This window comes from Malania oleifera, chromosome 2, assembly GCF_029873635.1.
Source record: "Malania oleifera isolate guangnan ecotype guangnan chromosome 2, ASM2987363v1, whole genome shotgun sequence".
In the NCBI taxonomy this organism is placed as follows: Eukaryota; Viridiplantae; Streptophyta; class Magnoliopsida; order Santalales; family Ximeniaceae; genus Malania; species Malania oleifera.
Genome location: NC_080418.1, coordinates 106,020,416 through 106,034,299, shown reverse-complemented (window position 1 = coordinate 106,034,299; position 13,884 = coordinate 106,020,416). Strand labels below are relative to the sequence as shown.

The window sequence follows — 13,884 nt, the reverse complement described above, 5'->3', positions numbered from 1 at the left end:
AATTTATGATTCTGAGAATTTTTATCGAGAGTTGATTATCATGAAATGAAATTATCTGGATTTATCCTTTTTTCATGTAAGGACTTGAGGTCCTGCGCTAACTTGGTATCAAAGTTACACCATCTTGTCTCTACCATCCACCACTCGCAAATCAATTCCTTTAATCCCCAACATGACAGCTTCAATTGAATCTTCTCAGCCTGCATGAAAGCCTTTGTCACTAGAAGAAGTCCAGCAATCAACCTCTTTTTTGTCATCACCAACCTGGTGAGACTCGAGAGTTTTTCCAGGCACTGGCGACCAAAGATGAAGGCTCAATGGTCACTAGAGGTGAAGGTTTGATCAACAGAGATGAGAAGGCATCTCTGACCTTTTCTGCCTTGCTGTCTTTGACCAGTAAATGACCCTTCCATCGTCTTTTCTGTGAACTGATGCTGCCTCGCCATCCCCTGCTGAATTTCTCCATCAGCTCACTCTTCTTTGTTGAAGAATGAGTCTCCCCAGCAATTTCCTTTTGTTGCCCTTTGCAGAGCTACCCTTTGCCTGCGAGAGTTGCTGTGATCCCCACTATCAGGTTTTTCCATCGTCATCAAAAGCATCACCGGAGAACATTGCTCTAACGCCAGCCTTCAGATTGCACCAACCATTTGCACCATCACAACACAGTCATTGCTGAGCCATTCCCCTTCCCCTCTTCCCATCATGAACAACCATTAGCCCTAGCTTTATTCACCCCTTCAATCCAGACCTAAATAATACAACTGACACAGTACACAGCATCTATAACCCAGACCCAGTTCCCTCTACTCCCCCCCCCCCCCGGCCCGGGGGGTGCCCCCACCCTTCTTTCTTACTGGGCAGTGTTAAACTGAAGCCCAAAACTTACTATATAAGAAACCTGCGCCCAAAGCAGTGAGCCAAATAACTCATGCCCAGCCTTCTTTGCTTCTAGCTTATTTCAGCATTTCACTTTTACAGAGCCAGCCAAACTTTTGCCCAGGCCTAAATCACTCAAAAAGGGCCAAGGCCTAGCTTCCACTTCACCTCCTAATTTGGTTGCATTCAAAAATATATATAAATAAAAAGTGGAAAACAAAAGAAAGAGGAAATGCTATTGCTATAACCCTTCGGCTACAAGAAAGAGGACTCCAAGTGCAGTTCATGAGGTTTCAATTGTGTCCACTCTCCATCTTCAGTTTTGATTCTCGTTAAATTAAGTTGCTTGACACAAGTAGAGCAATGCTGACGAAAATCACTAAAGGATGCACTCTCTCCTTTGATTTGGGCAGTAGTTAAGTCAAGGTTGAATCTTCTTTTGTTATGCATGATCCTGAATATGAGGCATTGATCCATTAGTGAATATTTTACATCTACTTTCCACTATTTACTTGCATCCATTAGTGAATATTTTATGCCATGACATAAATCATGGTTCTTGTTTTAGAGGAGACTGAAGACATATTAGTAGAATTATTATGAATTGCGCTCTCTCATGTGAGAAGATGGACAATAAAGGGATTCTTCCCATTGCTCAACAATTAGGTGAGAAAGCACATAATGCATTTGTTCCTAAGATTCAGCCTTACCTAGACAAGGCATCCTTTGAAACGTAGAAAAAAGATGGTCATGTTGACAAAGATCTGATAGAGATTGTGAATCTCCAAGCATTATAAGTTATTTAAGGATATATGCTGAGTTTATTATCTCCGAAAACTAATTAAACTCAATCTTCAAAATTTCAGTCTTCTTATATGGAGTTTGGAAAGAAAGTGACTCTGTTTGTGCCTCCTATATCTTGATAGGCTTTTGGTTCTTGATCTGCATTTTAAATTTGAGATTGAATTTTTTACCCACAGGGAATGAATGATGCAATCTGAGCTTTGAGATACTTTGCCAATTCATCATGCTTGGAATTTTTAGGATTTGTGAATAATGTTGTAATTTTATTATTTTCTGGAATTTTTCTTATATTCGTAATTTTTTTTATGATATTATATGATTTGGTAATATCTATTAGATTCTACGTTTTATTTATTTATTTATTAATTATTAGAAGGAAAGAATTATCCCTAGTATTTAGGTCTCCTGAATGTATTTGCTTGATTTCCAAGCATATTAGGCTTTTTAATATATGGTTGGAAGAGTTTTTATTGAGAATTCATTATTATGAATTGAAATTTAGTATAGATTATGTTTGGTTCATCGAGTAGCTATTCCTTGGAAGAAGATGGAGTACAATGAAAAATACGGGAATAGAGGTAATAACCATTCCTTGTATATATCTTGTTATTTCATCCAACATGTAGTGAAAAAGGAATAGACTTTCACATGGTGAAATTTGGAAATAGTTATTCCTTATGGTAACAAGTTTGAGTTTGTTATTTGCTTTATGATAACAATTTAATTTTTTGTATAATTAATTGTTATTAACTTATAACTAATCTACTCCTAAGAATAGACATTCTGCGAACCAAACGTACCTTAAGGTTTATCCCTTCTCTCCATCAATTTCTTTTGATAAAATTATGCAGGGTCTAAAAAATGGATTTCGTCGTGAATGTTAATTTACATTTTTTCTTCTCAGGGGAAGTTTCAAAATTCCTGATATTGTTGGACCTTGTGATTTCTATGATGTATTTCGGGCTCATCCTCCGGCCAGAGCTCTCCGTAAAGCATTTGAGTTTTCAAAACAAATGCCTCAAGTTCTTCATTTTAAGCTACTTGCTCGGTGCAACCTTTGGCCAGATATATTCCAAGGCTATAGCCCGGGCCGGGATGACATTGCACTGTATTTTTTCCCGCAGGATGAGAGGTCCATTTTGGCACTAGATATTTGGTCCTTGATCTGCTTTTGATTTAAATTTGTTTCTTGACATCTGAGGTTTTCAAGCTCATCTTCTGATGTGCAGATCCAGGAAAAACTATGTTTGCCTTCTAGAACACATAGAAATGCATGATTTGGTGATAAGAAGTTACATGAGCTCTGTGGAATTGCTATTATTTTCATCTAAGCAGCTGCGAGAGGACTGTCAGAGTAAGCAGTCTGATCTTTATAACTTGGCTTTGTTTCTGTTTTTCTTTGGAAGTACGCAAGTGCCCAACTTCTGGGCATTTTTTTTTCCTGCTTTTCTGTGGGCAGTGGGCAAGTGACCAACTTCTGGGCTTCAAGGTCCACCTTTGTCCATTTCATGAAAATAGTTTACCTGTGAAGTACTTGACGTCAAGAATAATTTTGTGGAGGAAGCCCATATTTGCATGGTTATGCCTTTTTGTGCTCAGAAGTGTTACTGTTATTCGATCTTTGGACAATATGCCTGAAAGGAAGGCTCAAAATTGCCTCCAAAATCATTATATTAGTGCATACATACAAAGCCTTATTCCTTACTACTAGGGATTGGTTAAATGAAACACCAGCTGTGTATATAGGGGCTCACCATAAATAACATACAGTGAAATTTGTTGAATTCAACAACCAAAAAATTGCAAATTCTTACAAATTTTAAGTGCAGGCTTGATAAAATTCTGTTGGATTTTATCTTATGGAGTAGGTATCCAATTCTGGATTTGCATTTGATTCTGTGGCACGTGCTGCATGTTGATAACATGGATATTTGTTTTTGCTGTTGTTGTTACAGGACTACACACAGAATACTTTCTGTGGGGGGTCTTTCGCTCTGTCCAGGAAAATGTGGAGCTGCACTCGCCAGCTTCTTTTGTTCAAGATGACCACAAAGTTTATGCTGAAGAAGGTGAGAATTTTGATGACATGGAAATTGACATGATAGGTGGAAAGAATGTGGGAAAAGATGATATATATGTACCAAGGCCCAAGGACAAGCTGGACGTTCCTCCAGGTTTTGAGCGCCACACCCCTATTTTCAAAGGGGGCAGTGTTCTTCAAAGTCCTCGGTGTTGTTCAAAGCAAGCCCTTTTGGCAAATGTGGGAAAAATTGACAAGGACAAGATGGAAGTTCCTCCAGGTTTCAAGTGTCGTGCCCCTATTTTTGAAGTGGATGGTGCCCCTCGAAGTCCTTCCGATTGTTCGAAGCAATCTGTTTCCTTAAATGTGGGAAAAGTTGATATCGCTGTACCCAAACCCAAGGGCAAACTGGAAGTTCCTCCGGATTTTGAGCGCTGGACTCCTATTTTCAAAGGGGGTGGTGCCCTTCAAAGTCCTCGTGGTTGTTCAAAGCATGCTGTTTTGGCAAAAGATGATGGTGGAAACCTAAAGAAATTCTCTGGAGACATAAAAACTGAAGTTAAGGAGTTCCAATTGGATAAACTGGAATTTGGCCTGTCTAAGCCGGGGTCCAAGAGAGACAGACTCTGGCAGACTGCTCAATACTTCAAATGAGTGCCGATTTGAGCGAGACAAATTTTTGGTCATGTACAGCCGCATGCTTCTTCATTTTACTTCTAAAACCACCATATGTACAAAACCAATGTAGGTTTAGGATGTTCATCTTCAGCTCTAATATTGAAATTGCAGTTGTAAACTTGCACCTTTTCTTGTTTTCTATTAAGGTTTCGCCCAGATTAAGGATTTCGTTTAAGAAGAAACTACATAAACTTTTGTATTTTTTTAATGTTAAATTCATGTAAAAAATGAAAATGCATTTAAATATGATTTAACAATTAAGAAAAGTTGTATATTAATTATTTATAAAATTAAAATTTTGTTTATTAACTTGTTATATATACATATGCTTATATTTTCTTTTACTTTTTTTTAAAAGTGAATTTTTAAAATTACATTTTCCCAATGTTTTCTAAATCTAGAATCCTTCTCTTTGTATGGGGGAAAGTAGGAGCGCTGTGTTTGGGGGTTGGGGGAGGTTAGAGGATGATGAAGATGATCATTAGATGGTCCTGAGTTTTGATTTATTCTCGAATTTGTTTTGGGAAAAATTGGAGTGTTATTAAAAATAGTTCTCTTTTATTCATTTTGTAACTATAGGCTTTTAATTTTTTCCTTTTCCACATGGAATCTTATTTTTGAATCTAAATGTCCAATCTACTAGCAGTTAGGTATAATACAGTCATTTATTCTTTGCCATATTTGTTATTTTATGTTTGTCTAATTTTAAGGATGTACTCATTGGAGTGTATTATTCTAAAATTTAGCATTCCATAGTTTTTCAAAAGCTTTTTAGTGTACTTTCTTTGACCGATGAACATGGCATTCTTGCTTTTATCGACCTGTAATCCTAGTAATTAAATGATTTCTTTCATGATTAGTTTAGAAAATTACGTGTTTAGAGGTTTGTTAGTAGAATTGAGAAGAATACCATCTAAAAGCATCCTTTTCTTTGATTTTGCAAAAAGTGTTCTTCATATTTTTTGGTGAATAGATTGATATTTGATCAAAGTTTTGTTTAAATGTTTGTGTCAAGGACAAGTCTATCAATTTGAATATACTATAAAGAAAAGTTTCCTCTTCAAAAATAAAGGGGTTGTTGAACAAAATATTTTCATCAATAAAGCTATTTAATTTCCACATCCATTTAAAAAAAAATTTAAAATACATCAATGTGCAAATGGAATTTTTATGGGTTTCGTCAAGATTCGTTATTCTTAAGTGTAACCTTGTGGAACATAGTGAGCTTTATTTCTTACAATATTATCAAGTTCATCCATTTTTATTCAAAATTTTATTCCAATTAATGAGTTAGATAAATAATTTGAAATTTGGAGAACAAAAAAAAAAAAAAATAAAAAAAAATTTTATTCCCAACTTTCCTATACAAATTAAGAAAATTAAAAAAAATAGGGTAATATATTTGTAATTATTTGAAAAATTAAAACTAAAAAAAACAATTCACACAAGCTAAAGAACAGTGTCAAAATTTTAATTATTTTTTATTTTATATAAATACTGTAACTTTTTTTTTTTCTAGTAAAAATTGCAATTCTTTAGAAAGCTAAAGGCGTGACAAATAAAAATAGCTCTCTTTATTTTTATTTTTATTTTTATTTTTGAAAAAAGAGGGCGACACATCCTATTTTTATTAGAAAACCCCTCACTTATGGCGGAAGAATACCATGGTTCCAAACTTGAGACTTGTGGATAGCAAAATCAAACCCCAAGACTCTAAAACTAACTTAACCAACTTATTCAAAACCAATAAACTAATGACCAACAACCAAACAAATAAATAAGAACTAAACAACTATAAGTGGAAAACAAACAAAACTCCGAAAAATAGCACAAAACATCATGAGCGCAAGGAAGGAAATCCCAACAAATCCAATCGAATCATTCCCCTAACTTGCTGTGGAAGATCATCCTGACAATTATATGATCGAGATATACCAGATTCACCCTGCTTGGCAAAGAAATCCGCACTTTTATTCGCCTCCCTATAAACATGTTCCACTTTGTACTATATGCCTCTCAATGCTAGCACAAGCTCTTCCCACAATTCCCATAAGTTCCAAGCCGAACACTTCCTAGAATTTATCTACTGAACTAACAAAGCAGAGTCACATGCAATTTCCACTTGATCAAATCCGAGATCTTTGCATCGTTTAATCCTTATAATAACCACCTTCAATTAAGCCATATTATTGGTTCCATAACCCAGTAATGAGGAAAAAGCTGCTTTAAATAAATCTCTTTCATCTCCTATCACACCTCCACCAGCACAATTACCTGAGTTACCTTTACAACTTCCATCCACATTCAACTTAACCCAACCTATCCCAGGTTTACACCATCTGACTACAGGAGGAAGACGAACCCTCACATTTTTTACTTGAATATCCAAAGCACAAAGGACTGCAATATCCGAGCAAGAAGTAGGTGCACATTTAGTTAACTTGTCTGAAATGGATCTCAGCCAATATTTAATATCAAGCTACACAATTCTCACCGAATCATGAATTGATTCCATCCTGGCTCTACATCAACGAGTCCAAAGTCTCCAAATGATAAGACTAGGTATGAGACCTACCAAAATGCCTAACTGTGAGGCCCGTCTTGCACAACTAAACTAGACATTAACTCTGGCTTTCCATGTATTTGTTGCCATACAACTAACACCCAACACCACTGCTGCTTGTTTCCATACCTCATGAGCAAAAGATCTTATGAAAAACACATGGTCTAGAGATTCAATCTTGGCATTTGAATAGCAATCACACCGAGAGGTCATCTGATCACCTACTTTTTTAACACGAGTATCAACTGGAAGACAAGCGATCCAAGAGTTCCACATACAAATTGACACCCTTTTTGGCAACATAGGGTTCAAGATCCATTTTGCAACTAAGAATTCCTCTTTATGCTCCCTTATAATTTTCCAAGCACTTGTCGCAGTAAATTTCCCATCTGTTGAAGGTTCCCAAATTACTATATCTGGACCCTCATTGCAAGAAATAGCAGAGTTCATTACTTCCTCAGCCTGATCTTCACCCAACAGATCCACTAATAAATCAACATTCCACCCATCTCTATCCCAACAACCTTGTGTTCGTAGCTTATGGTTTCTAATTTCTTGAACCTTAGCACAAAGGGGACCGGAGGCTAACCATCGATCAAACCAGAAAGAGGCTGACCCTTCTTTAATTTGAACACGAACATGCTCTAATACTTCAGGTATCACACGAACAATCGATTTCCAAAATTTGGTTCCTTTATCTGGTTTCATTTCTCTTAAGTGGTGTCTATTATACAAATACTTGGCTCTAAAGAATTGAGTCCACAGAATATCCATAGTTAACAATCTCCACACAAACTTCACATGCAATGATTTTTTTACTTCCTCAAAATCCCTAACACCCAAACTACCCGCACAAACATGCTTACATATATTAGACCCGAAGCACCATTTCCTTTTCCTTTTATCATTTACTCCACCCCAAAAAACAGTCGATAACATAGAATTTATTTTTGTGAAGACAATATTAGGAATGTCCATTACCGCCAATTGATGAACCATCATTGATGATAATACATGCTTAATTAAAATTAAGCACCCCCTTGAGATAAATGTTTAAATTTCCAACCCGCTATCTTTTTCCTCAATTTAGAAACTAGGGGCTCTAAAATATGGGCCGTAAGACGACCCGATACCAAAGGAATACCCAAGTATGTAGTAGGGAACCCTCATTTCGCAAATGTAGTCATCCTTAACAAGGATCTCTTCCAAGCATAAGCAATTCTCTTTGACAAAAAAAATATTTGACTTGTCTTTATTTATCATTTGACTAGACCAATCCTCATATTTATTAAGAGTCTTAATAAGCATTTGAATGGAACTTATCTTACCATTGGCCAAAAAAAGAATGTCGTCCGCATAGAGAAGGTGAGATACCAAAGGCGCCCCACGAGGATGATAGTAAACCCTTATCTTATTTTCCATAAATTTATTCTTTTGAAGCTGAGAAAGAACTTCCTTTAAAATAATAAATAAATAAGGAGATAGAGGGTCTCCTTGGTGAAGCCCTCAAGAAGGTTTAAAGAAACTTTTATAAGTGCCATTCATCATAATGGAGAACCAAGGAGAGGAAACACATTCCGCCACTAAACCACAGAATCTTTGTGAGAATCCAAAGCTTTCCAAAGCCAAGTTTAAAAAATCCCAATCGACCCTATCATATGCCTTAGCCATGTCCACTTTGATCATTACATTTCCACCATTAGAATTCTTATGCAGAGAATGAACCATTTCTTGTGCCAATGAAATATGCTCAAATATACTTCTACTAGGAATGAAAGCTCCCTGCTCTGGAGAAATCAATGCAGACAATAAACCTGTCATCCTTGTAATAATAATTTTTGAAAAAATTTTGTAGATAACACTACAAAGACTAATAGGCCTAAACTTGTCAAAACTCTGGGAATTCTGAACTTTTGGGATTAGAACAATGTACGATGCAGAGTAAAATCTAGGAAGAGGAGACCCAGCGAAAAAATCTCTAGCTGCATCGATCACCTCTTCTTTTATAATATCCCAACAATCACGGAAAATGGCTGAACCAAAACCATCTGGACTTGGGCTACTATTTCTCGGGATAGAAAGAATAGCATCCCTTACCTCCATCTCGAACGGTTCACGACAAAGAGCAATATTCTCCTCTTCAGAAACCATAAGAGATATTATATCAACGAGATTAGCTCTTTGACTGGGGCCTACACCTGTTAAGAAGGTTTAAAAATACCTTATTACACCCTCATGAATAGGCTCCATAGAATCCAACACTTCTCCATTTGGAAGTTTCAATGAAAGAGTCATAGTCTTCTTCCTCTTTTGGTTCAAAAATGCATGAAAGAACTTTGTATTATTATCCCCCGCCTCCAACCACTTCTTTTTGGCTAGCTGAGAAATACGAATCTCCTCCCTCTTTTTCCAAGCTTCCAACTCGAGTTTAGTAAGGAAGAAGTCTTCCTTCATTTCTGGCGAATACCCTTCTTGAAGCTGAGCCTCTAAAACCTCCATACTTTCCTCCAATTTTTTAATATTCTGATGCAAATGTTCAAAAGCCTGTTTGCTCCAGTTTCAGATTGCAACTTTTGTATGCTTCAATTTAGCAGCAAGTCTAACTAAACCCGTGCCATGTGATTCCTCCATCCAGGCTTCCTCCACGCAAGACTTAAAAGACTGATGAGTGCTTCACATATTCTGATATCTAAAAGGAGAAGGACCATACCGATGCAAATTTATATGAAATTGAATAATCAATGGGTTATGATTTGAAGTCCTCTTTCCACACTCAAAATAAATATTTGGCAAAGATTGGAGAAGATTCGAATTATAGAGGACCCTATCCAATTTTTCCCAACTCTGAGAATTTCCACTGTGACCATTACACCAAGGCATGTTTCTATTAGTACCAACCAAATCCATAAGACCACAGTTGTCCAAGCAAGTATTAAATTCCTCCATAGCCGATAACGACCTCGTATGACCGCCAATACGTTCCGAATCTGACTAGATGATATTAAAATCTCCCGCTACTAACCAAGGGAAATCATCCCTCTTTACAAACTCTAAAACATTCCAAAGTTCCCGGTGATTTGTTTGAAGACATTTAGCATAAACAATGAAGCCAAGAAATTATGTTCCACAGAACTAAAAATACTCGAAATAACTTGATCAGACATATGTTGTAACTCAAAGTGCACTTCCTCTTCCCAAAAGATCCAAAGTTTACCCACTGATGCATTCGCACAAAAATTCGAAAAATTTAGAAAGTCAGCCCATTGCAACATTAGACTTTCATTAGAAAATGGCTCTGAAAGAACCAAAATAGAAGGCGAAATTTCCTTATTAACTTTTGTAAACGACTTTTAGACGTGCCTAAACCCCGCATGTTCCACACTAGAATTGTTTTAATCATAAATCAAGTTTCTTTGGACGGGTAATAACTCGTTGAGACTTCTTCTCACTTTGCCCATTAATATCCTTCAACTTAACCAATGGAACATGTAAATCATCATCCGAAAAATAGCCTTTTTCCAATGGGAGTTTCTATAAAGTATTTGTCTCCACCTCCCTATCTGATTCACAATTATGTGGGACATACCTGGGCATGATTGTACACTCCTGTTCCAAGATTTTTGAAACCATATTAATAGATGTCATCAGCTGATCACACACTACTAAACTAACAGAATATCAGCGTCGGGAGCACCCATGACTGGTTCAACGAACTCCTCCCTCTGCACAATCTCATACTATTTTGTGTTCATCTGCAAAATCTCCACTTTAGGCCTCAGATCTTTAGGAACAAACTCCCCCTCTTCCATCTCACTTTGCGGAACTGTCTTAACCACTGACAAAATTTGTGATAACGTTGCACCCTTTTGAACATAAGCCACCTCTAAAGGTTCTTCAACAATGCATGGATCTATCAGTTCTCTCTGAACTTCTTTCCTTTTATCCAATTTCTTCACATGCCAAACTTCTTGTCAATTTTTGTCTAGCATTTTTTGTATCCTTACTTCTATCCCCAATTTTCTATTTCCTTTCACCCACTCGACATACCACCTTTGAATGCCCTTGTCTATGAAATTTCTCACAATAAAATCCTTACTTTTCGTACCTCACTTCCTGCTAAATTTTCTGATTTTCAGAAACCACAATCGGGAAAGTATTCACTTGATCTGCCAATAAATCCACCTCCACGCACATTCTCGCACCTGTAGCCCTAGTTTGGTTAAGCGTAGCATTGTCAGTTCCCAGGTATCGACCAAACCTCGTGGCTAGAATTTGTAAACAATCAGGCCTATACATATGCATCGGAAGACCAGGGAGAAATAACCATTGAGGGGTCAAGGATGGTTCCTGCTTCAGATTGAAATCCTTTGTCCATCGAAAAAGAGGAAACAGAAACCCAGCCAAAATCCTTCCTTCACGAGACCATCCATGAAGAAAATCTCGTTCATTCTTCATCTGAACTAGTACGTGAAAATCATCCATGAAACTAATAGAAGGGATCTCTCAAAGGCCCCACGACTTTATGATATTCAAATGGATAATGTCAATGGATGGTCTAAAGCGCAAAAAATTTAAAACCAACGCAAACCAGAAATCTTCCACCACTTTGTTCTTCTCAACCTTAGAGAATATGAAACCGATATCTCCATCCACATCAACATGATATCTCATGGGTAGTTTGAAAGAGGAAGACGATGAGTTAGCAGCATGAGAATGTGATACTACATGGGTATACGACAAAGGTCATGAACCACCTTTCGAAAGAGGCCCTACTAGTGGAAGATCCCCCAGAGGGCCAGCAGGCACCACCATCGAAACAGTAGGAGGATTCTAACTCTTTATTCATTAATATTGGGCACATATAGAGAGATACATATTTTTATTATATTTATAATTTAGAAAATAAGCATTTGAATGCTAGAGTATTGAATGTAAATGCTAGAGTATTGAATGCTTTACATTCAATACTAGAAACTAGTATAAAAACATGCAAATTGTTATAAAAGATGTAGAAAATAAATAGGAAAATAAATAAATAGAGACGAGATAGAAATTTATGTGGTTCGGCTATACCTACTCCACAGGTGGACGGGATCAAAACTTCACTATCACGGGAGGAATTATAATATGATATGGAACCGACCTTGTACAAGATATCTCTATCTTCTCTTTATCCCTTCTCCACTTTATCTCTCCTCTTCTCTTATCCTCACTATATGTCTACTTACATGGAAGCATCGAATGTGTGTCCCAAATGAGAAGGGGAGGGTGCCCTTTTATAAGGCAATATGGATAGCGAAGCATTTATTGGGGGGAAATATCTAAGAGGTGGAAGATGGGGTGACATGCACTTTATTAGTATAAACATATGGGGCAGGTTCACATGGGACATGAATTAGTGCAGATATATGGGGCAGATTCATAGTTAATATGGGGGACATCCACCTATATTTCATAACACTCCCCCTTAGATGTCACCCATATATTAACTTCTTATGTTAAGATCTTTAAGATGCCTCATTTTGATAAGATGAACCAATTTCTTGAATGTTGTAGTAGGCAAGGTTTTTGTGAACAAATCTACTAGATTATCACTTGATCAGATTTGTTGAACATCTATATCACCATTATTCTAGAGTTCATGTGTATAGAAGAATTTCGGAGAGATATGTTTTGTTTTGTCACCCTTTATGTATTATCCTTTTAGTTAAGCTATACATGCAACATTGTCTTTATATAAAAATGTTAGAATATCTTTGATTGATTGAAGACCACAATTTACTTGGATATGAGAAATCATTGATTTGAGCCACACACATTCTCTACTAGCTTCATGGATAGCTAGTATTTCAGAATGATTGGAGGATGTTACTGTAATCGCCTGCTTTACTGATTTCTAAGATATAGCATCTTTTTCGTAAATATATACATATCCGGTTTGTAATTTAGCATTGTGAGGATCAGATAGATATCCAACATCTCTCAAATAGCATAGAATGTGCTTGATTCCATTCCAATGCCGCCAAGTAGTAGCAGATCTGTATTTTGCTAGTAGATTTACAACATATGCAATGTCAGGTCTTGTACAATTTATCAGATACATCAAAGAGCTGACAACACTTAAATATGGTACTTCAAGACCAAGTAATTCCTCCCCCTCATCATGAGGTCGAAATTGATCTCTCTTAATATAATCACACCATCATTGGAGATCCCAAAGAATGAATTTTATCCATATAAAATTGCCTCAATACCTTTTTGGTATATTTGGATTGATGAACAAAAATTCTGCCATTTACATGTTCAATTTCTAGGCCAAGATAATATTTTATCTTTCCTAAATCTTTCATTTCAAATTCCGCCGTTAAATAGTTAGCAGCTTTAGTGAGCTCTTTAGGAGTCCCAACTAAATTCAAATCATCAACATAAACAACAATTATAGCAAATCCAAATTCTGATATTTTAATAAAAACACATGGACAAATTGGACCATTTATGAAACCTTCTTTCACAAGGTACTCACTTAATCGATTGTACCACATGCGTTCAAATTGCTTTAATCCATATAAAAAACGTTGGAATTTAGTTAAATATAAATTTCTGAGTTTCACTTCAGGCAATTTAAATCCTTTAGGGATTTTTATATAAATTTCATTATCCAACGATCCATATAAGTATGTTGTTACTACGTCCGTAAGATGTATGAGTGACAGCTAGCCCAATTAAGAACTTGAAAGTGATTCTATCCATTACGAGAGAATATGTCTCCTCATAATCAATTCCGAGTTTCTGTAAGAAACCTTGTGCCATAAACCTTACTTTATATTGAGTAATTTCATTATTTTCATTTCTCTTACACACAAATACCCATTTTTATCCAACGGGTTGAACAACTTCTAGTGTCTGGACTGCAGGTCCAAAAACTTCTCTTTTTGATAGAGAG

The 13,884-nt window shown here is 36.3% G+C and overlaps 1 protein-coding gene across 3 annotated transcripts in view; it reads left to right on the top strand.

Moving 5' to 3' along the window:
* Nucleotides 1-4,560, top strand: part of LOC131149581 (uncharacterized) — a 38,126-nt gene extending 33,566 nt beyond the window's left edge. For all 3 annotated transcript variants that reach the window (XM_058100161.1, XM_058100163.1, XM_058100162.1), the window contains 3 exons: nt 2,585-2,812; nt 2,910-3,034; nt 3,636-4,560. In XM_058100161.1, the coding sequence (XP_057956144.1) occupies nt 2,585-2,812; nt 2,910-3,034; nt 3,636-4,354 (1,072 nt within the window). In that variant the 3' untranslated portion in view covers nt 4,355-4,560. The remainder of the gene's footprint in view (nt 1-2,584; nt 2,813-2,909; nt 3,035-3,635) is intronic.
* The last annotated feature ends 9,324 nt before the right edge of the window (nt 4,561-13,884 follow it).